We start from the raw sequence: 25,078 nt of genomic DNA, 5'->3' as shown, positions 1-25,078 counted from the left end.
CTTAGCTATCCTGAGAGTATTCCAGTTCTGATTTTGTTTTGTTTTTCTCCTGTTTATAAATGCTTGCTTTCTTAAATGTATTCTTATGGCATTATTACAGTTTCTTTAATTACATCTTGGCAGCATGCTGCTTTGACTTGGTCAGTAATGAAGGGCATTTATAATGGGTTGATGCCTGTGGGGGGGATATGTGCTTGTGCTCTTTGGAGGGGAATAATTTACCAATACGAGTCATTATGCATTCTATTAAAAACACAAACTGGACACATGTTTCTGGCCTCATCATCCATCACAGAGTAAACGCCAAGCAAGCCAGAATCCCAGCACAGGTGACGAGAGACTGGAAGCAATTTATAAAAAGTAAATAACAGTATTGATCAATTCACCTTTTTATCACTGCCCTGTCACTGCTGCCAAGCAGTGTTTTCGTTTGGAGTTTCTCCCCCACCCCACGCTTCTACCTTCACCAGCTGTTGATTTATGGAGCTTTCTCTGGGCCACTGGAGCAGATTTAAACTACCTTTTGTACTGCCAAACCTGCCAAAAATACTAATGTGTCTAAAAAAAAGCTTCCTACCTGAGGTGGTTTGCCCTGACACATGGAGGCCACAACCAGAGCGCCTGCTGAGAGCGAGCATGGGTTTCTGCACGCCAGCTTCTACCTCTGTGCCTCGATCCAGCTCATCTCATGACTCCCTTTGCTGCTGACTCTGTTTTACAGATGGGAAAGCAAGACCCAGAGGCAAGGCTGGGTGTCTGAACCATGTCTTCCTACGGCAAAAGAATTACCAAGGCAATGTCCTTTGAAGGGAAATTACTGCATCAGCAGCAGAAACAAATGGATAAAGAGACTTTACTCACCTGTGCAAGTGTCTTAACTCTAAAGACCACAGCTCTAATAAAATAAGAATGGAATTTAAGGGGTTTAAATTTTTTTTAGATTGCAGGCAAATTGTAAATGGTTTATCCAAAAATCTCACCAGGGATCCACATTTCTAATGCCTCTGACCTAGACTGAGCCACCACTTCAGTGAAATTGCAGCTGTAGGCAGGCTTCTGTTACACAGGGGTGGCTGAGGAGATCAAGGTACTTGGTCCCAGTTGATGGGTGGAATGTCAGCTGGGTGCTAAGGCACCAGTAAAGGCTTTGGGAAGCCAAATGTGAATTAATGAAGTTAGTAACTGCTGTTTTTTAAAGTGAATAGCAAATGACTGTTCTGTGCTTTGACATTTCATTATCATAACTTTGTATCTTATGCCTCTTGAGAGAGAATGTGGATTCATGAAGTCTGTCTAACTTACTCTTCAGATTTGTAGGTACAGAGTAATAATGATGGCTTTAGAAAGCCTTTCCCATTTATACTAAGTGATTATTGATTAAAGTTTGAGTACTCTGATGGTAGGACAGTTGTATGCAGCTGTACATGGCTCTTCTATTTAACTAAAGCCTCAAGAAAATCTGTTTGGAAAGCACAACTTCAAAAAAAACCCTGCACACTCAGAATGAATTTTTCCTTAAAACTTGCTTTGTTACCTAATGGACAAAGCACTTAGTTTGTCACCCTTGTTTTTTGTATGGGAAACTTGTGCTATGTTCAGTGTTGACACTAATTGCTGCAGAAGGACAAGATCTCGCACCCTGCTCCTGACCACGGGCAGGATCCCCTCACATGTCACAGAGCTTGTAAGGCAGATGCTGAGATAAACACCATTTCTGAACATCTTAAAGCATGTTGTTATCTGTATTCGTGAGGTTTTTTTTCCCTTTCCCTCCCTATTTTCTCTATTGAGTGTTCAAGGTCTCTGGACACATTGGTGCAGTTGTGGATGGGTCAGGTTTAGAGATGGCCAACACCAATCCACCCCTAGGACCGTGGAGATCCTCCCAAATCCCTTTCTGTCATAATGCCTTTGCTTTGAAACAAGTAAACAAACCTTCCAGTGGAAAGTATTTTTGCTAACCTGGATTGTTTTGACAGAACCAGGCTAAAGAGTGATTAAACATGCAGCAATGCCAGCCCAACCCAGAGCTCAGGCTGTGCTGGCAGGGTCTTCTATCACTGCTGCTGGGACCACCGCTTTGTACACCTCTCTCAGGAGCAAATACATCTCCTGTATTGAAAAAGAGAACAACAGTAGTAGTAACAAGGTGATATATCTCTGTCCCCTATGCTATTAGTCCGTGGTGTGTGGCCTTCTAAATCAGAGGAGGGATTTCTGCATTGATTTTTAGCTCCTGCACCCCATCCTTCCCTCAGCTCTGCCCAGCATGTTTCGATCTGTCTGCTGACGGGTCTGTGCTGTGGATAGGTTGAATATTGGCACAAGCTCTTGCTACACTTCTGCTTCTGTTCTGAACATGAACGTCCAGACCAAAATTGCCTGGAACCACACTCCAGTAAGACATGGGAAAAGTAATTCTTCCAGGCTCTGTATCATTTAACAGTCACATTGCTGTGTCTATTATAAAATCAATCACAATCTGCTCTTTGATATTTGACCTAACTTTTCTGCTCAGCCCTGCTATGGTTGAGATTGGCTGTATTTTTACTCTGTTCAGTACAGAAGGTTTAGTTATACCTGAGAGAGGGTATCCTTAAAGGAGATGGGTTAGCACATACGCTTTCAAATCTCATAAATAAATGTAAACAACAGGAAAACCTAGAGCAGAGAGGTTGGCAAGAGGAAGCACTTATTCATAAAGGGCAGGTGTCAGAAGGATGAAGCCAAACTGTTCTCAATGACATCCAGTGATAGGACAAGGGGCAACAGATACAAGCTGGAACATAAGAGGTTCCAAAGAAACACAAAAATTTCTTCATTGTGAGGGAGCACTGGAAGGGGCTGCCCAGATGGGTTGTTGAGTCTCCTTCTCTGGAGGCATTCAAAACCCACCTGGATGAGTTCCTGTGTGACCTAGATGGTCCTGCTCTGGCAGGGGGATTGGACTGGACAGTCTTTCAAGGTCCCTTCCAACCCTTAAGATTCTGCGATTCCTTTATGTCTGACTTTGTGGTGCTCTCTAACTGCTATTCAGGCAGGTGGATCTCTGTGCAGTTGATGCCACATGCTTCACAGATATTTTAATGTCTAACTTGTATCTGATATGTTCAGATGCTGTGAGTTTCTTCCTTCCCACACCATTTTTGCTGAGAAGCTCTATCAGCTTTAAATGAGATGACAAAATTCCTGCAGCAAGACAAGAGGGAGAAAGGCAGGCTGAAAAGGATGCTCTTGGCATATGTTTGGTGTATGGATGGCAGAGAGGTCAGGCGGGCTTTGAGTCATAAATCTCTCTTGGATTTCTCAAGAGAGCAGCAGGTCTTGCAGGCAAGTTTGAAAATGCAAATGCTCCCAGAGATACGCACACATGTTTCTCATGGGCTGAAAAAGTTATCAGGATTGGGTAGAGAGAAGAGTTGAAAACAACCCCTTTGAATTCCAGCACTGAGACCAGCCCTAGCTTATTTAGTTGTATGATGAAGTGACCTGGGGAGCTGAAACAGCTGGAAAAGAGTGTTATATCTATTTTTCCTGGGTTATTTTCCACCTGGAAATCTTCTAAACTTCTAACTTGGCTAACTGGGGCAAAGGGCAACCAATGAACTTCTGCAAGGATTTACTACCTTCTTTTGGTTGTGGGTTTGTTTTTTTCTGGTGTGGCTACTGGAGTTCAAGTGTGAAGCATTGTTTTGTCAAAGGAATGTATATTTCCCTTCTTTATGACTCCTCCTCCCCATTAACCATCCCTGCACTACCTAGCAGACTCAATACTAAGGTTTGTATCCATGTGTGTCTTTTTCAGCTGCAAGCAGAAAGCCTGGGGAGCCTTTGATCATCTCTGACATAAAGAAAGGAAGTGTAGCACATAGGTGAGTGCAGAATTTCCCATCTCCCAAACCAATTGCAAAATGTCCAGCATAGTAATGAGAGGTTGAATGAAGCCCAAGCAACACCACTTGGCTCTGGATTTTGCCAGCGTCCAAGAAAATCCTAGCCCTAGAGATTTGTCTTAGACCACAGTAGGGTTTGCAATAAAAACTGTTTGTATGGCAGTAAGTACAGTTGAGCTAGTGGAGAAGGTGGCCAGGGCACCAATTCAGATGTCTGCTGACCCTTTAGGAGATGTATGCTTAGCATTTAAGAGCATTGTGTAAAGGTGCTATGGCTCATCAGGTAATTTGCTATGTCTCAGCTCCTGTTCAGGTGAACAGAGTGAGTGAATTGTGGGCGCTGGTGGAGAACTGTGCAAATAACTCAGCATTTATTGACTTCACCTCTGATCCAAACACCTCACAGCAAGGCTTTCAGAGGGATTTAGTGCTGCTGGAAGGCTTGTTTCTAAAGGTGATCATGCAGGAGTTTCTATAAAAGATATCTGTCAGTTAAGCATCAGGCATTTTCCAGGGCTGTAGGTTACCCAGGCTGTATATCTAATCTTCCTGCCTTGTCCATGTTGATGCACACTCTACACAAACTTCTTCTCTTTAAGTTATTATTGTCCCAGACTCTGTTCATGATTTTTCCCAGAAAAGATCAAGGAGAGCAAAAAGTTGATATTGTCATTGCCACTGCAGGCCTGAATGTGTAGTGGGATCTGAAAGGCAAATACAAGCATACTTTTAGTCTTCTTTTCCTTTCTGCATAGAACTGGCACCTTGGAGCCGGGAGACAAGCTGTTAGCCATTGATAACATCCGACTCGACAATTGCTCAATGGAGGATGCTGTGCAGATTTTAAGGCAGTGTGAAGACCTGGTCAAATTGAAGATTAGGAAGGATGAAGATAACTCTGGTACAAAAATCCTGATGCAAACTGGTGCCTGTCCACTGTAATGACATTTCCCAGTAGGTAGCACAAAGTAACAAAGATAAGGGCTGCTGCCTGTCCAGGCACCACTTTCCAATTGATTGTAGTCTATTTTTGTTATTCTGCCCTTAAATGGAGTCTGGAAGGTTAAAATCCTGTTTGGTATGAGCATGGCTGAAGACTTCAGGCATTTGCTTCTGAATACTGCAAGTCTTTCCTGTGACCTCTTTCATGTGGTTAAAGACTCCATCATTCCTGTTTTTCAGATGAGCAGGAGACAACGGGTGCTATTATCTACACAGTGGAACTGAAGCGATACGGCGGCCCCTTGGGAATAACCATCTCTGGGACAGAGGAACCTTTTGATCCTATTGTCATTTCAGGCTTGACGAAACGAGGGCTGGCAGAAAGGTGAGGTTTAGGGGCAGAGGGGTTGAATTGATATGGGAAGGGATCTTGAACTTTGCCAGGTTTCCTCTGTTGTCATAAATTCTTCTCAAATGTTTTAGTCTGCTAATAAGGAAAGTTGTTATGAAGGTACCATGTGCTATGAAGAACGGTGGTCGGGACTGTGCTGTTTGGGCAATGAGAGAGGCTCAAGGCAAGAGACTTCTGGGAAAGTCAGACTGTGTGTGTCAGGGGAATGCAGCAGCCAGGAACACGTGTTTATCTGCCCCTCTTCCACAGAGGTGCTTCCTGATCTGTGATTTCCCATGCACATCGTGCATGGGGAGAGCAGCCAGTGTGCTCACAAAACTATCACAGACTATTGCTCAACTATGGCTTATGGCCATGACAGTGGCATGTCCAGCTAGAACCGCAGATCTTGGGAGCCTTCTGACCTGGCCTTGGTGGTTGCTTAGTCTGTTACACCTGGAGATAACTCAGTGCAGGGCTAGCATGCCTCAAGCAGCAGACATTTGTAATAAATGTAGGTGCAGATTTGCCATTGGCAGCCAGGGAGGTTGACTGTGTGTGTGCCTGTGTCTGAATACATAATGCATGCATTGGATTTAAAGGATCAAGACATTGCTGAGAATATAAGGTGGAACTGATTCAGACACTGTATCTTAATTAATCTGTCTATACAGTAGCTGGGACTTGAAAACAGATAATTTCAGCAGCCTTGACTCACCCTTCTCATAAGGTTGCTTTAGCCTGTGCTAACAGACAGGCAGAACAGCAGCAAGAAACCAAATAGTGTAAAGTGCCAGACCTTGGGGAGGTTTGACTGCAGATCTAGCCTTCTGGTTCTTTCTGTTTCAAGGCCACATTCCCTCTGGACTGTAACAGAGCTTAGTGCCTTTTTCTGCATTGAACTATTGAACTCTCAGCACACATGGAGCTGCATGTTTACATTGCTTCCCTTTGGTATATGAAACAGAACATCAGTGTCTCCCAAGAAGCAAGGGATGGACTTAGTGATTAGTGATTCTTCTCTTTGAGGATTTTCTATCATTGCCTGCCACTGTAGGATTCAGTCTTTTTCCCTTAGAAATTAATAGCCACATAGTATCCCACACTTTTCTGCGTGGTAGAGACGCACTGTACCTGTAGCCCAGCATGAGAGAGGTTAAGCACAGCAAGCCCAAATGCTGTCAGGTGTCAGAGAATGTTCTTGTACCCTTGTTGTGCTCAATTCCTTTGTCTGTTCCTCCTTCGACCTCGGATACACATCAGTGCATGCTCCACGGAAAAGCGTAGTGCGGGCATGTGCTGCAGTGCTATTGAATTTTGATCAGGAGCTGGCAAGTGGTAAGGGATAAAAAGCCTTTTGAGCAATGAAGCCGTTCAGCATGTTCACTGTAGCTGACTAACAAGTAATTGCCCGTGCAGAGGAGTGACATGGGAACAGAGCAGCACGGGGATTTCTCTGGGTAACCTTGGCTCACTGCAGGGAGGGCCAGGAGCACTGGGATGAAGGCTGCCTGCAGGGAAAGTGCATTTTTTTTTCTCCTGAGAGTAACAGAAGGGAGTGGCACAACCTTGGTAAGGGAAAAAGGGTGGTCCTAGTGTTATCCTAAATTGTCCCTTTCCTGCTGTCACTACTTCTCCCTGTGTCATAAGTACCCTTAGCCAGACTCTGAAGGGTGGGACGGGTTTCTGAAGGACAAGGATTTAAACCCAAATCTGTGCCTGTCTTTTGCTGGAGCACAAGATGTGTTTCAGCAGCACTGGCAAGGGGTGAACCAGATCCCAGCATCCGATAACAGGAACATGTCGACTGCTCTTGTGCAGAGGCAGAAGTGAAGGTCTGCACTGCGGCTCAGGCTGTGTGCTTGGTGCTGAGCAAGGCAGAGTGTCCTCTAGGATCTGTCACATGTCTGTCACAGTGGATGATGGGCTATCAAAGCTGAAAAGGCTCCAGATTTGAGTGACTTGGGTTTTATCTTGACCTTGATCATTTTTCTCCTTGTACATCTGATCTTATAGAAACCTACAGAAGCAGCTCAGTGTGTTGCACTGGTGTCCAGTGGTGATTCACTCCCCTGTTAATACACCATTGTTTCAAGCAACAACTTAATGACCTGTTTTGCAGAGGTAAATTGCTTCTTTGAAGTTTCTAACAGTGCCTTTTCTCTCCAGAACCGGAGCCATCCACATCGGTGACCGGATATTAGCGATCAATAACGTGAGCCTCAAGGGCAAACCACTGAGTGAAGCGATTCACCTGCTGCAGATGGCTGGAGAGACAGTCACTCTGAAGATCAAGAAGCAGATGGAGAGTGAGTTGGGGAGCCTGGTTGAGGATGGGAGGGCAAAAATACACCCCAGCAGGGACCCCAGGTGTTGGAGGAGGTAGCACTGTGGGTTTGCCTTCATGTGTTGTGGAAGGTGAGACAAGGCAGAGTGGTCAGGGGCATAACTGGGGACAGAGGGAAGAGGTGAGTATTTTTTGAACGTCTGACTCACAGTCATTAAAAAAAAAAGCAACTCAGGGACATTCTGTGGTACTGAGAGGAGATTAGACAGCAAGTTTATTGGCAATGAAAACTTTCTCAGGTGGACACCTTGTGCCAGTGGTGCCATTCCCTGTCTCTGTGGGTGTTTCACACAGAAGTGAAGCACAAGTTGCTTTTAAAAGAAGAATGCAGTGTTTTCTTTAAATATCACCCCCTAAAATGTGCAAGGGGACTTTGAGCTGGTAGAATCCATGAAAAACCCACATCTTTAATTCAACTTTTTGAAAGCCATTGGCAATAAATTTTTTATGCCCCTTTTCCTGGCTTAGAGTCCTAGGATCATCTTTCAAAGCATCTATGTTCACTCTAGAAATCCCCTTCTCATTTCCCTGCCAAATTCCCCGTGGCTTTGAAGCTGTTTGCCTTGACATGGTATCAAAGAGCAGAAGTATACTTGATGCAGGCCACTTTTGGAAGGGACAGAGGGAGGCTTGGCAAAACCAGGGAACAAGAAAACTTTTCTCTCTGACTGCACAGTCACAGCCAAACAAAGTAAGTAGCAAGTGCATTCTGGCTGTGTTTCTGTCTCTCCCCACACTCAGTATTTTCTATTGTTTTTGTGCCATGCTTCCACATTCCCTAGATTTAGCTGGACCCACACACCCAGCAGCCCATGGTGCTTTGGGAATTAGAAGACATCAAATGTCTGGAAGCAACTGTGGCTCATACTGTGTTGGTCATTTTGGCGGAGATAATATTTAAAGGAAACACTGCACTCTTCTACTTTTAAAAGCAATTTCTATCTATCACTCTTAAACACAGCATTTTTGCAAACCCAGGTATGGCAATGCACTTATTTTACAGATGGAGGAAATCCAGGCAGGGAATGGGAACTTAGCAAATAGAGATAGAACTGGGGAATTGATTCCTCTTCAAGAAACCCCAGTCTCATTCCCTGCAGTGGAGTGTCTTGCTCTTTGGTCTGACATTCTTTTGCCCCCACCCTCCCTGCTGACACTTAGCATTGTCACAGCCACTCGCTGAAATAACCGACAAGCAAATGCCAGTTGGATATTTGTTAATCATTCTGAGAATGATGCAGGTGTAATTGAAAATTCAAGGTAATCTTGAGTTAATCACGGTGAGCAATTTTCTGAATGCTTGGAAAATAGGAACTTCTGGAACATTGAGCTTTGTTTGTTAAAATTATCTGTCCTCATCAAAAATTGCATGCTTTCTGTGTGCTTTTTACCCAGCCTCTGTGAGATGGAGATCCAGGGTATGGGTGGCTAGCAGGACATCTAATCAATGATGACTTTAAAATTCAGTACAAAGAAATGCTTGTGCTGAGAAACAATACCTTGCATAGCTTTTGCCTGAAAGGGAATTTGATATAATGATAATAAGGGCCTATGATTACAAAAATAATGAAAGGGAAGGTCTGAGCTTCATCATCCACATTCAGCTTTCCATTTTCCAATCACTAATCAGGGGAAATTCAGCCTCAAAATACCAGGACCAGGAATTCCACCGTTGTCATGAGACTGCATGGCAGACTCTGGAGAGGTGGTGATTAGCCCTGAATTGATAGGAGGTAATGTAGTCTTGGAAGGGGGCTATAGCTTCAGCTATTGTAGTATGGGAACAGATTGCATTGTCATTGGAATCTCATTAAAACATCTGCTTGTAACAGAAGGTTTGCAGCCAGCACCTTGACTAAGGGCTACTGTGAGTAAAAGAGAGGCCGTCTGAGAGCAGAGAAGATACGGGCTATTGCTTGCAGAAGCCAACACTTCTCTTGGCAGGGCTGTTCGGAGGGAGCTTCCAAAGACATGAGAAGATGTGCTTGTGAATTGAGATTAGGTCCAAACTCTCATATTTGGGAATCCTGAAAACCCCATGATCACTCCTCATATTCCATGTGCATGGAATTCCATGTGCACCCAGAAAAGCATTTTTTCTTGATTCAGCTTGAGGTAAGAGTACTACATTAAATACTTTGAACTGTATTGCACAGGCCTTTCTCAGCTACTTTTGAAGAAGTACTTTAAAAGAGTTACAGTACCTGGACTTGCTCCTATGACAGCATGAGCCTTTCCCTAAGGCTTGCTCTTCATTCCTGATAAAAGTATCACATTCTGGTTTCAGAATCCTATCCCAAGAAGTCGGGGAATGTAAATGAAGTGAGCGACCCAGAAGATGAACTGACGGACTCCCAGAAAACAAGCAAACTGTCTGAGATCTACTCCACAACAATTCCTAGTGTGGACAGCGCAATGGAGTCCTGGGATGGCTCTGGCATTGATGCTGGGTATGGAAGCCAAGGTAAGCCAAGGCTGTTTTTTCTCAGGGCTCTCTGGGCCAAGATGAAGATAGTCAGGGCCTTTGAACCACCTGGAGACCGAACACGAGCTGAAGGCTGTGGTCTGACCACATTTCCACGGCTTCTCGCTTCCAGCAAGGAACAAAATGTATTTTAAAATGCCCTTATGTGGTGCTCTGAGTTGATGTATCTGGTTTAAGTTTTTATTGGCACATTTGTTCTGGCTTATTTGGCATCATACTGTTCACAGCATTTTCAAAACCGTTACAGCACTTTATAATTCACATAATCAGGGGAAGTATTCACTGGCCATATGTCTTAGAGTATTTGGTCCATAGCTCACTTGTAATTCTCTAGAGAGGCCATGTAGAATATATTAATCCTCTTCAGGATGTTTTAAAATCCACAAGAATGTCTTGTGACTAGAAGCACTCACTTAACAAAATAATTAAGGTAGTACTGCAAGAAACTCTCTAGTGAGTGATCAGATGAACATATGTCTTCAAGGCCAGGTTTATTCAGCTGTGGCTTCTGGCAGACATATGGAATTGAGATGGAGGATGCTCTTGTCATGGGAATAGATTTTTACTTGGAGAAAAGCACTGGAAAATAGTTATTCCAGTTCAGATTTAGTGACATCAGCTGGTATTAGTCCATGTTGAAACAAAGCAAAACCTTGAGGAAACTGGTGAAGAGTCTGCTGTCCAGAACAGAATGTGGGAACAGAGAGGGGTGCTGCAGGAGCACTGTTACAAAGCACCTTCAATGTGCTGAGTAAGGCATGTGCCTGTACTCACTGTGCTCTGGCGTAGAAAACTTCAAAGGACAGTACTGTGCTGCCTCTCTTCCACCATGCTCACATCTTCCTTTAGCCTCTGCTGGTCTGAAGGCTTAATTTGGGAGTGCAGATGGGACTGGAGGCTTCATTAAGAAGGAATTCCCTAGCCTTTGTAATACTGCAATCCTTCTCCATCTAATTGAATGGTAACACAAGTTGGGACACTGGATTTTGAAGTGATTGCTTTTACCAGTACATTGAGAAAGAGTAATTGAGAACAGCACCCCAGGGAGCAGAGCTGATGCCAAGCTACCCAGCATCCACAGACTGTGACTTTGCTTCATGGACTCTGTCATCTCCTCTGGTTATTGCATTTGGCTCTTTGGTGGTGTGTGCTGAGGTTGTCTGGGAAGAGGGTAGGGATGATATGCAAAGTAATGTGTGGGATGAGCGGGGAAGGCAGGATGCAGGGAGAGCTGGGATGCACAGAGCTTGGAGATTGGGGGTTGCATCAACTATGTGGAGAAGTACAAATCAGGCTTTGCAGCCTTGTAGGTTTTAGGTTCACCCACAACTTTAGGAAACTGCTCAAGGAAGGGTTTGAGCAAGGGAGCTGTACTGGGCCTAGTGGGAACATACCACCAGGTGGCTCTGAATCCCAGGGATCCAGCCCAGCTCTCTGGGAGAAAGAGGTGAAACCCAAGGCACATCTCTGCACGTATACCCGTGCAGTCCCTGGCCTCCTGTGCCCAGCCCTAACCTGCTGCTCACCCCCTGCAGGGACCTTGCTCTGCCCTGGCAGACAGCAAATGCTCTTGACTGCTCTAAGATGCTGGCAAAGCACTTTTCTGGGTTCTCTCCAGAGCAGTCTAACCTTTAAAAACACACAGAGGAAACACTCAGCTAAGTGAAATAACAGACTTTGGCATTTTCAAAGAAAGTGCTGGCATTGTCTTTGGGTATTTCCAGTGCTCTTAGCTGTTTGGGAGGTCAAGTCTCCCTTAATTATGTGTTTCTCCATTACTTCTTCCTGTTTGTTTGGCACAGCATATAATGTTTCTTGGAAAGGCTGTGAGGATTTCTCTGAAACGTTGAATGGGCATCAGGAGATGGGCAGGGGACTTGGGAGATTTATTTCCACTGCAGATGGCACTGGCACTGACACTGCTGAGGAATGCTCTTGTTTTGGAAGATTTCTGTCCAGGCAGCCCCTCCTGAGACCTGGGGATCTTGTGACTTGGTAATGATGGATTTGCATCTCTGGAGTAAGATACTGCAGTACAGAAAACTCCATGGGGGCAGACATAATGAAACTTGTCTGATTTCATCCTAATGGTCTGTATTGATCTCCTATCAAATGTGATACAGATGAGCCTCCTCTCCTCTCAAGCCAGCAGAGTTTTTCTGCTGTGCCTTGCCTTTCACAAACATGTCCCTGAAGCAATTTTCTGCTGATCCTGAAGGCACAGAAAGGCTCTGCTGTGGAAATTGGCCAGCAGCTCTTGGTATCAGGGCTGAATCTTCCTCATTTACCGCTGCTGAGCATCATTACACTTGTAGGGAGACTGTTTTCTGACCTCTCTGGACACAGTTCCTTTGCTGCTGGCCTTCTATATCCTATTGCATTTTTCATGCTGTCCATTAAGTCCCAAACACAGTTGAGAATCTAAACGGAGACTTTTTTTTTTCTTGATAGAAATGAGGCCTCCAAATCCTTCAAAATGAATGGAGAGGGAAGTTTGGTAGCATCTTCCTTGTAGCCTTTGAAGGACTTGCTGTATTTAAAAGTGGCTGCCTCAACAGCACAACTTCTGTTGGGTTCAGTGTGGAAACCAGGAGCTGTTAACCACAGTTGGAGCTGACTGAGAGTAGGGTCTGCATCGGTGGGTGTATGTAGAGCCAGGACTGTAGATCCCAGACCCACACCAAGTAACTACTCAGAAGTGGGGGAGCAAAGGACAAATGGGGCACGTTATGACAAGATCCCGAGAAGCTGCTTTGGTTAAAGCAAGAAGAGATGGGAAGAACATTCCCTTTTGGATGGCTGAGATGGAAGCAATCTACATGGCCTCAGGTCTGGGACTTGGGGAAGGAGGCTCTCCTGGCTCAGTGTGACTCCATTTGGGCTTTCTAATCAGGTATTACCTTCTCTCTCCCCATCCCCTTGCCTCCCCTAGGTGCATACATACCTCAGGCTGCAGGCATAGCCCTCCATCCACACGAGTGGAGACACAGCAGGCAGAAGAGCAGCACCCCTCCGGGGGACCCCAGGAAAAGCTACCCCTACATGGATGGAAGCTTCAGTGAAGATGACTGGGAGAAGCCCAGCAGGTACGGAGAGGTGGGAGGAGACCGGGAGGCATGTCTGCAAATGTGGATGTCACTGCATAATGACAAAGGAGCATGGGAATGCTATGGAATGGCCAGGAATGTCCCCATCTTAAGGGGTGCCAAGGGGAATGGTGCTGGGGTGGTGATCTGTTCTGTCAAACCACCTCCATATTGCCAGGTTACCCTGGGCATAGCTCTGTGGCACCTCTGCCTGGTACCTCTCCCAGGTGGCATTTGTGTCTGAGTTAGGGTAGTCTCAGCTGTATGGACCACAAGTTCTTACCATGTCTCATGCTCCTGCCATATAAAGGCTGCAGTATTTTCATAGTTTAGGTGTAATAAATATGGACAGGGCTGTCCCTAGCTGTGTTGGCCAGACTTTTTCAACTCAGGCTGCAGCTTCACAACAACTGAATGCCACAAAGCAAAAGAGCCAACCAAATCTCTTGAAGGACCAGTACGAATTTGCATGTCCAAGTTAAAGTCTCCCAAAGCTGTGTCTGAATAGCTCTCTCTATCACACTTCTGGCACTTCCAAACACTACAGAGCCACACTGAGTGAACATGGTCAAGTTAATCCCCTGGCTCAGCCGTCGTGGGAGAAATCCTGTAACAGCTCCTGAGCCCGTGGAGGAGGCTGCAGCTGCCCCTCTCTGGGGGCAAAAATCCTGCTGGATTTACCCTGGCCAGAGGCTGCCCCTTGCTGAGCTACACGTGGTGGAAAAGCCTCGTTGCTTTGTACTTAACCTTTCCCTCGACATCCTCCAGAGTCCCCATAGTTGTGTGTGTCCTGTTGTTACTGTCGGTTCTTTTGTTTTTCCTTATTTTTTTCCTTAACTTTCGTTTGTCCAAACAAAACCCTTAGAACATCTCATGGCCATTTCCACCTATTTAAAGATGATCAAACTGGCAGGAAGGCTGGCAGCAGCGGAGACTTTGTTCTTGTTTTGCCTCTCAGCAAGCGCCAGCTCACAGAGGTCATTGATCCCCCGTGGCCCTCCCGGCGAGGCTGCCGACAGCTGAAGTTGGCAAATCTGAGCGCTGAAAGCCCAATGTGTCCCTAATGAGGGCTCAGAGCCCCCATGTCAAAGTGCAAGTGAAATGGTTCATGCCACAGAGCCCTTTTTATTAGGGAGGAAAACAAAATGTCCAACCGTAGCTGCCTTTAGCCTGGAAAAACCTGCTGACCTGGTGGTGTGAGAGCTCGTACTGATTCAGCTGTGTCCTGGATGTGTTTGTTATATTGCTGACCTGAGAGGCGAGAAACTGGTAACTGGAAGGGACATTTGCCTCTCTGGGAACCTGGGAGCAGAGGAAGGAAATGAGTAAGGGGAAAGAATTGAAAAATCCTTTTTGGGGGGGGGAAATTTTGGGTTGTTTTTGTAAAGTCTTGCTGTGTGGTTTTTTTTGACCTTTCTGACCTGGTCTAAAAGCTACTGTCCTTTAAGAACTGATGAAAGGTGGAGGATGACATTAAAATACAATAAGCCTTGTCAGATACTGCTCTCTCCAGGCAAGCCATGATTCCACAAGGAGCAAAAGCATGTGTGTGTATGCCTGCTACAGACTCCCACTTAAACCAGTGGATGAGAAGCAAAGCATATACTAAAGACTTTGCAGTTAATAAAGATCTGGAAAAAGCTCTATTAATAGCCCAAGGGGTCATTATATGTTTAATGGAGGCCAATCTCTCTTTGACTTGCACGCTGTAAAATGTTTTGACTTTGCTAAGTGGTTCTGGTGGATGAGCATCCCTTCCTGTCTGCGATGCTGATGACCATTAAGCTGTGCAAGATGCTGCCAGATGTTGCAGAGCTGGAGCCTCGTTCATTGCAGTTCCTAATATGCAGAGAAGATGCATTAGGTCTGCTCTAAAGTCACTGTTCCCTTGCAGTCATGACACCTTAATGGGTTTGTCATGACCATGATTTAACACTGCATAGAGCTTCCTTCAAGAGGCTTCCGTTAAACTGAGCACTGATGGTCTGAGCCTGGTGTTCATTAAGCACTGTCCAGCTTCACCTGCTTGTTCAAAGGACTTCAACATGTGTAATTACTGTTTGTTTTAGAGGTCCAAGAATTGACCCTGGCTTGAGGTCAGAGATAAGAGATGCTGAGACTGCCAAGGTGGGAAATTGCAGAATCCCCAGCAAGATGCACAGAGTGTTCATGTTAATGTGGTTTTGTACCAGTGTGAGACAAGTTCTCTCCACCTTTGCTCTCTATTGTAGACAGAGCTGGTGACAGTCTTTACAGCCACTTACATGGCTCTAAGTGACATGACTGTTGTATAGCTAAAAAAAAATGAGACCTCGTGAAAGTACCAGCTCAGTTCCATGGCCATCCCAAGGCCAATGAAGCTTGGTTTGTATGGGTTATACGTGACACTGGCTGATATTGCTGGCTATAGTGTGTGTTTGCTTGTCCAGCCCAGGGCAATCATTTTTATATACATCTTTGCATTATTTACTCTCATAGAGACCTAATGTATTTATCATTTTCTCACCATGTCTGTTACCCTCTGTGTTTTTCTCTCTCTTCTCAGGTGTTCTGTGTCTCAGATCTGAGCTCTATCCCATCAACCTTTGTACTAACAGTCTCTGAGGCTCCTGGTTTACCCATAACGCATCCTTTTTTCTTTCACTTCTCTATTTCACCAAAACGTCTTCCTAAACCTACAATCTTCCTACAGGCACTTTTTAATTTACCCTTTGAACTTTGACATTACTGCACCAACTTAATTCTTCCTTTGAAGGACACTTTGCCCCGTTAGTAAATGCATGGAGGTCTCGTATTCGGACTCTTGTCTGAAAAGTTCATATTGTTTGCTTTTGTATATGAAGACTCTTCAAGTCTCTGCTTTTACTGGTGAGACGCTGTAGCCTCGCGGCTTTCATCCCGCTGCAGAAGAGTGCTGACAATGTTTGGTTCCTACGTTACAACAGATACCCCAACCGCCAAAACGGCCTTGAGACCACTCACGAGGATAGTTTTTGGCGTGTTTTTGGAGAAGCTTTGGAGGATTTGGAAACGTGTGGCCAGTCTGAACTTTTGAGGGAGATTGAGGTAAATCACTTTCTGAATTTGCTGCTGATCTGACTGTTTTGCTCTTGCTGTAAATGTTAGACTGCTTCCCCGGATCTGTTAATTGCCTGTAGCATCCCTGTATGGCCAGTGGTGTGAAAAAGGATTCGAGTTTTAGCCAGTGTTTGTGCTAATGGATAACTATGTCTCATTAGACAGTTGCTTGTGTGCACATTTTTTCCCTGAGCTGATGATTTATCCACTAGGAACTCCCCACTCTTTTTGCAAACTGTTACTGGCCAATAATCTCTACATGACTGTTGACAAACCTTCCCTACCTAACTGTAAACCATCTGCTTGGAAACATATTTTTTGTCTAAAGCATGTAAAGGCCAAGCAAAAGGGAGCTCCCAAAATCCCCAGTGGGACTAAAGCTTTGGCTTCCTTCAAATACAGACAGACCCGACATATATCTTGTATTCAGCTGTCACTCTGACGGAAGCTGTTTCAGTGAAATAGGTAATTGGAAGCTTTTCAGACAGCCTCCCCCATGGAAAAATCTGAAAAAGTAATTGCTTCCTGCAGAAATAAAGGTGTTTCCTCTCTTCAGAAACCACTTTCTCTTTTCTTTATCCAAAATACTTTGGAGGTCATGTTATTATGTCCGGTTATAGGATGAGGAGCCTGGATTTCTAAGCCTTAGGGTGCAAATAAAGGCTTCTCTCGAGACTGTTGAGCAGCGGGAAGCAAACCTGCCTGGCAGGATGGGACTAGTGATGCTCTCCTCCCTGATTCAGCTCCTAGAGCCCAAAAGAAGGAGTGGGACCCAGCAAGCTCATTTCACCTCTTGCTTTCTGGGTGCAGAAGACTGGGCAGAACTCCCTAGGTCATACCATGCCCTCCTTCACTCCCAGTGGGACTTTTTTTTATGCATGTCACTTTGGCTTCAGAGAAAAAAAGCAATTCCTGAATAATTGAGGGTGGAAAAGGGAAGTCCTGCTTTAGTCTATATGGTGACAAGGGACTTACTAATTGTTCTTTCCTCCTTGATCTTGTAAGTGGGGGAGGAAATCTCAAATTTATTGTGCTAAAGCACAAAATGGTGTATTTGTTATTTTAACTGCTTAAGAATATGCTGACTTAAAAAAACCCAACACACAAAACCCCAAAAGCCCCAGCCCCCACAAATGACAACTTCTTCCTTTGATCACTTATTTCCTGTACCTCAATGTATTTAGAAATTAGGTTAGGCAGCTGCTGTCAGCCTTTCTGAACTGTTGTTGGCTGCTGAAGAGAAAGATAAACCCCTCTGAAACAATGCATAGAGGTTTATCTTCTGCATAATGTCTGGCATCTAAATGTAAAAGAAGGGGTTTGTTGGATTATTATGAAAGCCAGGATGGAAGAAATATCTTTCTTCCCGATCTTTTTCCTTTTCCATGAATTTGTGTTGCAGAGGCACGTGGGTTTCTGTTTCATCTTGTTTTAAGGCTTTAGAGCTTTGACAGTTATAGCAGTGCTTTTAAAAATGTAAAGAAATTTTACACAAAGCTGAGTATTTGCAGGGTTTTGGTATATTTATCACATTTCTACAATATTTTGGAAAGTTCTGGGGACAAAAGGAAAGTGCTGTGCTTTTAGTAGAAGTCTAATGGGTTTCAACTCCCCTTTCATAGAATCCAAGATACCACTGATCTGTTGCTCCCCTTCCATGTTCCTGTCCTTCCTGGGGCATGGTGTGGGGAATGCAATTCATACTCTTCATCCTGGGGCTTTTGTTGTATGACAGATTTCTAAGTCCCAGCTCCTGGCCTCCTGTGATTTTTTGACAGTCATTGATATTTTTGTTTTTAAAAACTTTTTTTCTGAAAGCATTGACCCTTCATGCTCCACATTTGAAAAAGAGTCATGCAAGATGTCCACTCTCAGACTATGGGCTACGGGTAGAAGCAGACTTTTTTTACTCTATGTTTAATGGAGCTTGTGTCCCCACTTTGCCCCCACTAATGGAGCCAAGACATGGGGAAAAATTATGTGGGGCAACTGCAGGCTGTAGAAATCCAGAAGTGTCCTTTCTGCTGCTTGCACTTAACCCTAGGCACCTAGAAAATTGCTTAGGATGCTACAAGGAGTATGTAAATACTTTAAAGACAAGAAGTAATTGAATGCTGTCAGGTACTGTCTGGTTTTGGTATTTGCAGCACATGAGGGAAGACGGTAGCATGATGTGAACAGAATTTTCTGTTCTCCTCATTGACTCTGCAATGCTGGTATTGGTATGGCACGCTGTGCTCAGGGTTGTTGAGGCTGTCTGAGGTCAGTGAACAAATATACCCTTGTTGGCTGTACCACTGTTTTTTATTCTGCCTTTCAAGTATGCTGTAAGCCAATGTCCTTCCAGAGTGTAGCAGGTATTTGAGTTTTGTCCAAACCCAAGCCGATTAAGTAATTTTTGTGTGAAGACCTGCAAAGCTAAAAGATTTTCTGTATTTTATCCCTCCCTATTTGAGATAACGTCGGTAGTGCTGGCAGTTTCATACTGCCACCAGAATTTTCTTTATTTGCTTTTGTTCCAGCTTGGAGCAAAGAGCTGGAAGGCCTTCATTAGAGATTTAGTCAGATGATATTTCCCCTGTGCACATGAGCAATTGCTCTTTGACTTGCCACATTTAGCATTGCAGAATTTTCCTATCTGCTCCTTACCTTTTTCTGGTTTTTTTCCTTTCTTCTCCCTTTTGACATTTAATGGGGCTGCAGGCCCTTGGAGCCTGAACTTTGAAACGACAGTTTTCATTACGCCATTTAAATGGACTCTGACCTGGAGCCACTTGAGGTTCCACAGACCTGGATTCTCAACTTCTTCGTTAGCTTTGATCAATGTAATCTCGTTAGTGATAAGCACTGCCAAATGGAGTAAAATCTACTTACGGGCATCTTTTAATGGGTACTATCAAGGACAACCAGGCTTAAATACTATTTAATTTCATATTTTTAACTCAGTTTTGCTCAGTGGCAGTTCCCATTTACTGACAGATAAAATCCTAATCTCTTTGCTGAATTGGCCTCACTGGAGTCCAAGGTATTGACTTTTCTGGGCCACTGCCAGCACTGTGCAATGCTGATGGGGAGTTGCAGCCTTCAGGGGTAGACTGGAGAGACAGGCAGGTACTGGCTCCTCTGGGAGAATCCTGAGATTGGGATGGTCTAAGAGGGTTCCTGCACAAGAGGAGGCCTGCCTGTCCCTGTTTGCATAGAAGGAGATGCTTCACAAATGTTTTCTTCTGAGACAAAGCTCTGTGTTGCAGTGGGAGCTGAGACCACACAGCAGGTCAGCAATAGACCTGACAGCAAGCTCCTGAGATTCTATGGCTAACTGGAAGAGCTCCTTGGTACTTATTTTCTGGTTAATGAAAACAATAGTCCCCCACTGTTGTTGTCTGTGCCACTTTTATTGCCACGTGGTCTATCTCTTCCTGTTGCTGGCTTAGCAGAGTGACTTCATGCCCTTGCCCTACAGGCATCCATCATGACTGGGAGCGTGCACAACCTGGGCCTGGAGGGCAGCAAGCTGCTCCTGGACTCTGTCAACCCGTCAGGATTGAGCCCATTGAGAAAAGCAAACTCCAGCTGTGATGATGGACTGACTGAGGGCAGCAGCTCCCCTGCCAAGAAGAATGAGAGGAACCTGGACATGAAGAAAATTGAGAAGGAGATGCAGGAAATCATGTCCCCTACTCCTCTTGAGTTTCACAAGGTCTGTGTTGCCATGGGTTGTTGCCATAGCTGTGGCACTGCGGTACCTTGACTGTAACAGGATTTACGTGCCATTCTTCACTACGGTTCAAACCTGTATTTTGGCATTTCCTTTTATTATATGAGATTTCCAGGCCCTTGTGTTCTGGAGTTCATTAATTAGTGTTACAGATACAAGCAAGAGAGCTCAAAATACGGCCCCCTGGAGAGCCATCAACCCTTCTCCAGTAGCACACTCCATTCAGTAGGCCACTCTTTGTATAAAAAAATAACTCGTAATAACTTAAAAATAACTTATTTTTCCCTCCCACTCCACCCTCAGCCTTTTCTGAAGGGGTGCCAATGTAGAACTTCAGTGATGGAATACTTGTTTGAGTTCAGTATCTAGCTGAACGTAGCCAGTTTAAGCATGGTGCAAGGCAACGGTAATTAGAAAAAGTAATTAACTGTAGAAGCTACTGATGGAGAATGCAAACAGGCAAAGAGAGCTGGAGAGGTTTCAAAAAAAATTGATTGCCTTTTTCTTTCCTAGTGTGACTTTAGAATGAAACCTGCAGTTATGGCAGCTAGAAAAAACATTTTCATGTTTGATCTGCTCATGTCCTTCAGGGTATGGCAAATGTGTCTTTAAATAAAACTTCTTCATACCTGAAGGAGGAAATCTGTTTAATTAGGCATGTTACAGGGTGACTATTCATTCTGCTGGAGCATCTGGTGTTGGCTGTGTTTGGAGATGAGGTTGAGGCTGGGTGGGCTGCCTCTATGTGTCATACTGGGCACTGTCCTTCCCAAGGATCACACATCCACGAGGCTTTCCCAGCCAAGAGCAGGATGATGGAGTTAGAGCCTCATGGCAGAGGTGCACTTCCAGTTCATGGGAGGCAAAGGAGTATTTTGGTCATATTGGGCAATCAGTTGTCCCTGGCTCCCAGTGTTACCCCCATGGCAAGATACTCTTCCAGCAGTGCACTCCTCCTTTAGATTAGGCCAAAGCATGACATGCTCAAGGGAAGGGCAGTGAGGTTACTCATTTCTTGTCCTTGGTACGTCAGCACTTACTGATATGAATTTTATGAAAAGAACTCATGAATAATATGAAGAAGTTTAGACCTTCTTGTTGAATGATGCATTAAAAATGAGCTGTCTTCACTTTTGACATACTATATTGAAAATTTCCTGTGCACACATTGATTTTTCCTGTGCTGATCTGGCATACAAAGAGGATGCACAGTGTAACCCGGGCCAGGGAAAATGCTGCTCTGGTAACAACACTTGCTTTGTTGCTCTCTAGGTGAAATACAGCAGCTGTCTGTATTAGGCTGCTTGTGTTTCCTTCCACATTCAAGGGAGAAGGACTGTGATATTGGTTATATACCAGTTACCAAAGCACTTCTTCATGTGATCTACCTACTAAGACAATGTCTGGCAAATGAGGCTCAATCTGTATTAACTGCCCAGGATAAGACAAATCTGCTCAAGAGACCCAGAGCAGAATTGCCGTAGGTCCACACACATTACTGATGTTTTCTTACCTTCCCAACCCCGTACATCTTCTCCTCCCTCTGCTTCATTAAAACATGTGTTTTCTGTTTCTGCCTCTCCAGATGACACTCCACAAAGACCCAGAGAGTGAAGACTTTGGATTCAGTGTGTCAGATGGCCTGTTAGAAAAAGGTGTCTATGTAAATATGGTCCGTCCGGATGGGCCAGCAGATCAGTGTGGCCTCAAGCCATATGACAGAGTGCTTCAGGTAATAAATGCAAAATGCAGTTCTGGAGGCTGGGACGGAGTGAATGAGTGGCTGAGAGGAAGAGAGAAGTGAGACCCATCCATGGCAGCACTAACTTTAATGAAAGGTAATAGTTACCCAACTAGGTGAACTCTTAGCCACCAAGCACTCAATGAGACCTGTGTTTTATAATGAGAAATTACTAAGTAGTACCCCCAGGTGGTACCCCTAGGTTACACAATGGGTCCTGGCACTGGCCTTTTTGATCTTGGGCAGCTCAAAACAACCAAAAAGCTTTGTTGTTTTCTCTCCTCACCCTCAGTCATTTTTCTGTCATGTAAGGGTGATTTTTGGATGAACTATACTGTGATGATCAATGCGTGTTCCTGCAAAGCTCCATGTGAAGTGGTGTTCCTGAAGCTCTGTGCATGCCTTTAACAACTAAAAGAGTTTTCTAGGAAACATATCCTTCAAGCAAAGAGTTTTTTGTGGACATTTTTCTTTGAAAGATGCTTGGTCTGAAAGACTTGATGCAGAAAAAGAACAAAATCTCTGGTTAAAAGCGTAGTCTGTAATAAACATGACCTGGGCACATCAGACTACCAGAGGGACAGTGAGAGCATGGTGAGTTTTGGAGACTGGAGAGGAGCTTTGTATGGGTGAAAAACAACTATTTTAGCTTTGGGGCAACTCAAACAGAAACTGTGAGAAAGTGCAACCCCAATGGAAAAATTGCCACCATTTGGAAATGCAGATACTGTGACCATATTTGGAAACACTCAGACAGATGTTTAGTTTTACTAATTTCTAGGCGGGGGTTGTTAGCAGGATTAGAGCCAATGCATTATGTACACCAGGTAACTGGAGAACTGGCAGCACTGTGGGGAACCTTGTTTAAGCTTGTTATGGTCTCTAGCCAGTTGGCTGCTATACAATTATTCCTTCTCGGCTTCAAATAAAAGATGGTGCAAGAATGAACAAGAAGCTAATTAGGCTGTAGGCTGCCTTTCTCTTGAATGTTGGATGTGTCACTTTTTGCAAGTGCCAAGTGCTCTGGGAGATGTGCCCAAAATCCTAAACAGAGCAGCGTGAAGACTTTCAGCATCCCTCTTCCACACACTGAGCTGCACAAGCTTACACCTACACGAAGACGGGGCGACGCGTTGACGTGTGGAGTTGTGAATGAGGGATTGCAGACCTGGCACAGGCATCGCCCGTCGAGAGGTACAGAGGTGCCTTGCTGAGGAGGCTTCAGAGTGCTGCTGAGTGTGGGCATGGTGATGTGCCTGAAGGCCTGCTGTAACAGACTCTTGGCTGCATGGATTATGTGGAGCGTGGCATTGCACTAATGGCAGTTCTGTGCTGGAGCTGCCTTTCTGGTGTAGAACAAAGGCACAGCAAGCTCGTGGCTGGTCTCTCTTTGTCCACTTGTGGTCTATAAATTGTCCTTAGTTAATACTTTGTGAGGATCTGTATTGGGGCCAACTGTGTGGACATCAGCTGGGTCAAGGGGACACTGCAATGACCACAGAGCGCATCTCTGTGGGTATTAATGCTGGGAAAAGGTTTTGGATGGAAGAGTTACAAGGACTCATTCAACCCTTACCCAGAGAAGAAAGCAATGCCAGGCCCCAGGTATTATGTTCACTCCAAAGGTGGGTGGGAAATCTCTTTCTCTCTTCCATGCTTCTCCTCTCCATGCTGTTTACCATCCTCCTTCATCCTGAAGCTGTCATGGTACCAAGCCCAGGTGCTCTGATATTTGTAGGTGAGAGATATGAGGGGGTTCTTGCAGGTGACCCAGCCTAGAAACATGCTTGAAGGTCTCCAAGAGACAACAGTGAAAGTGCTTTCGCTGCTGAATCCTGCAGAGAGAATTTTCATCCGCCTCCTGAGCCCACGTGAAATGCATTCAGACTCCTCTGAAATGAAGGATGTAAATGGGGAGAAGAGAAGCAGAAAATGTTCAGTATAGTCTCAATTTACTGCTGGCTGAGCTGGAAAATGGTTGGCAGAAGCCTTAGGATCTGAGCTGTATTTGTTTTCTAGGCACTGAATACCATTCATCACAAATTTAAGGCCAGTAAAAGCCATGCTGGCAAAATGAATAATGGAAAATGGAAACCTTACTCCTGCAGGCTTGAACTGAAGACCTGGTTTTGAGCCCAGCAGTATTTGATACTTGCAATACTGCCCTAGACATGGGAAGTAAGGTTTTATGCCTGATCCAAACTTTTTTCCCCCCTTCCTTTACCAATTATTGCACCATTTCTCAGCTAAGCAAGGACACGCTCAGCCCAAAGGGCTGCCTCTGTTCTGCCGTGAACCCAAAATCGGGGACCTCCAAGGGTTGTGTTTCACAGGTATAAGTTTAGCACCAACCTTGCATTTTCTGACTAACAAACATGGTCTTTCTGTTGTTCCTCCCCATGGCACATCCTAAATCCATCTCGGCAGGTAAACCGTGTCCGAACGAGAGACTTTGACTGCTGTCTGGCTGTTCCCCTGATTTCGGAGGCTGGAGATAAGCTGGACCTGGTGATTAGCCGAAACCCCTTGGCACTGGCTGCCAACGCTGCCCCGGAGGGGAGCAGGGAGCTGCCGGCGCAGGTGGCCCATGGCGCCGAGGTCAAGGCGAGCGTCCAGACGCTGTGAGGAGCAGGAGCAGAGCAGACTATGCCCAGGGCCTCTGCTGAGCCGTTGTGGTATTTGGGGTGTTTATCCTGTTTTTTTTTTTTTTTGCACTGGTATTTGTAAATGCTGTGTACACCATAACCTGCAAGTGGAGAGGTGGGGCTTCAGTAAGCCTGCTCGATATTGCTGGGAGGGTCAGAGCTGGATGCATGTCTTGGGCTGTGGGCAGCACATTGGCAATGGGGAGAGCTGCCAGCGGGAGGAAGGAGCATCCACACCCATCCCCTGTGGCAGGGCATCCCCCTGCACCCTGGCTCCTGGGATGCACAGGGTCCTGCCTCTGGCATCCTCCTTACCCTGAAGGCCTTGGTCATCCTATAAACACACATGGTGCTATTATGTTTCTTGTTTGCTAAGTTAATCACATACAGCAAGACAGAAATGCCTTTCCTATTCTGTTGTGCCCAGCTCCATCCTTTAAACACTCCTGACAAATCGGTATCTGCAGCCGCTTGCATTCCTGGAAGCAGGGCTGTGGAGATCCTCATTGAAAAGACACCTCAGAATGTGCTTGAGAGTAGCTAGAAACAATTCTTTTGCAAAAATTGGTATTAGCAGCTGCCTGCTGCCAGCCCTGTCCACGCTTCCTGCCAGGGCTGGCGTTGGGTGAGGCACTTCATCTCGCCATGGATTCCTGTGAGCAATGTGGTTACCTGTGCTGGAGTAGTTATTACAGAGCAGAAGGCTGTTCCCGAGGCTAAAGGCCTTGAATACCAGCCCAAATCCCTAGCCA

At 45.1% G+C, this 25,078-nt stretch overlaps 1 protein-coding gene across 1 annotated transcript in view; it reads left to right on the top strand.

Moving 5' to 3' along the window:
- Positions 1 to 24,306, top strand: part of GRIP2 (glutamate receptor interacting protein 2) — a 260,946-nt gene extending 236,640 nt beyond the window's left edge. Inside the window, exons 15-24 of the mRNA XM_062008252.1 lie at positions 3,806 to 3,872; positions 4,649 to 4,794; positions 5,076 to 5,220; positions 7,396 to 7,535; positions 9,861 to 10,037; positions 12,991 to 13,144; positions 16,090 to 16,210; positions 19,686 to 19,922; positions 21,526 to 21,672; positions 24,109 to 24,306. Of these exons, the coding sequence (XP_061864236.1) occupies positions 3,806 to 3,872; positions 4,649 to 4,794; positions 5,076 to 5,220; positions 7,396 to 7,535; positions 9,861 to 10,037; positions 12,991 to 13,144; positions 16,090 to 16,210; positions 19,686 to 19,922; positions 21,526 to 21,672; positions 24,109 to 24,306 (1,532 nt within the window). The remainder of the gene's footprint in view (positions 1 to 3,805; positions 3,873 to 4,648; positions 4,795 to 5,075; positions 5,221 to 7,395; positions 7,536 to 9,860; positions 10,038 to 12,990; positions 13,145 to 16,089; positions 16,211 to 19,685; positions 19,923 to 21,525; positions 21,673 to 24,108) is intronic.
- Positions 24,307 to 25,078: the final 772 nt, after the last annotated feature.

This window comes from Colius striatus, chromosome 15 (assembly GCF_028858725.1).
Source record: "Colius striatus isolate bColStr4 chromosome 15, bColStr4.1.hap1, whole genome shotgun sequence".
Classification (NCBI taxonomy): domain Eukaryota; kingdom Metazoa; phylum Chordata; class Aves; order Coliiformes; family Coliidae; genus Colius; species Colius striatus.
Note: the sequence above shows the minus strand (reverse complement) of the source record. Positions and strands in the feature narration are given on the sequence as shown.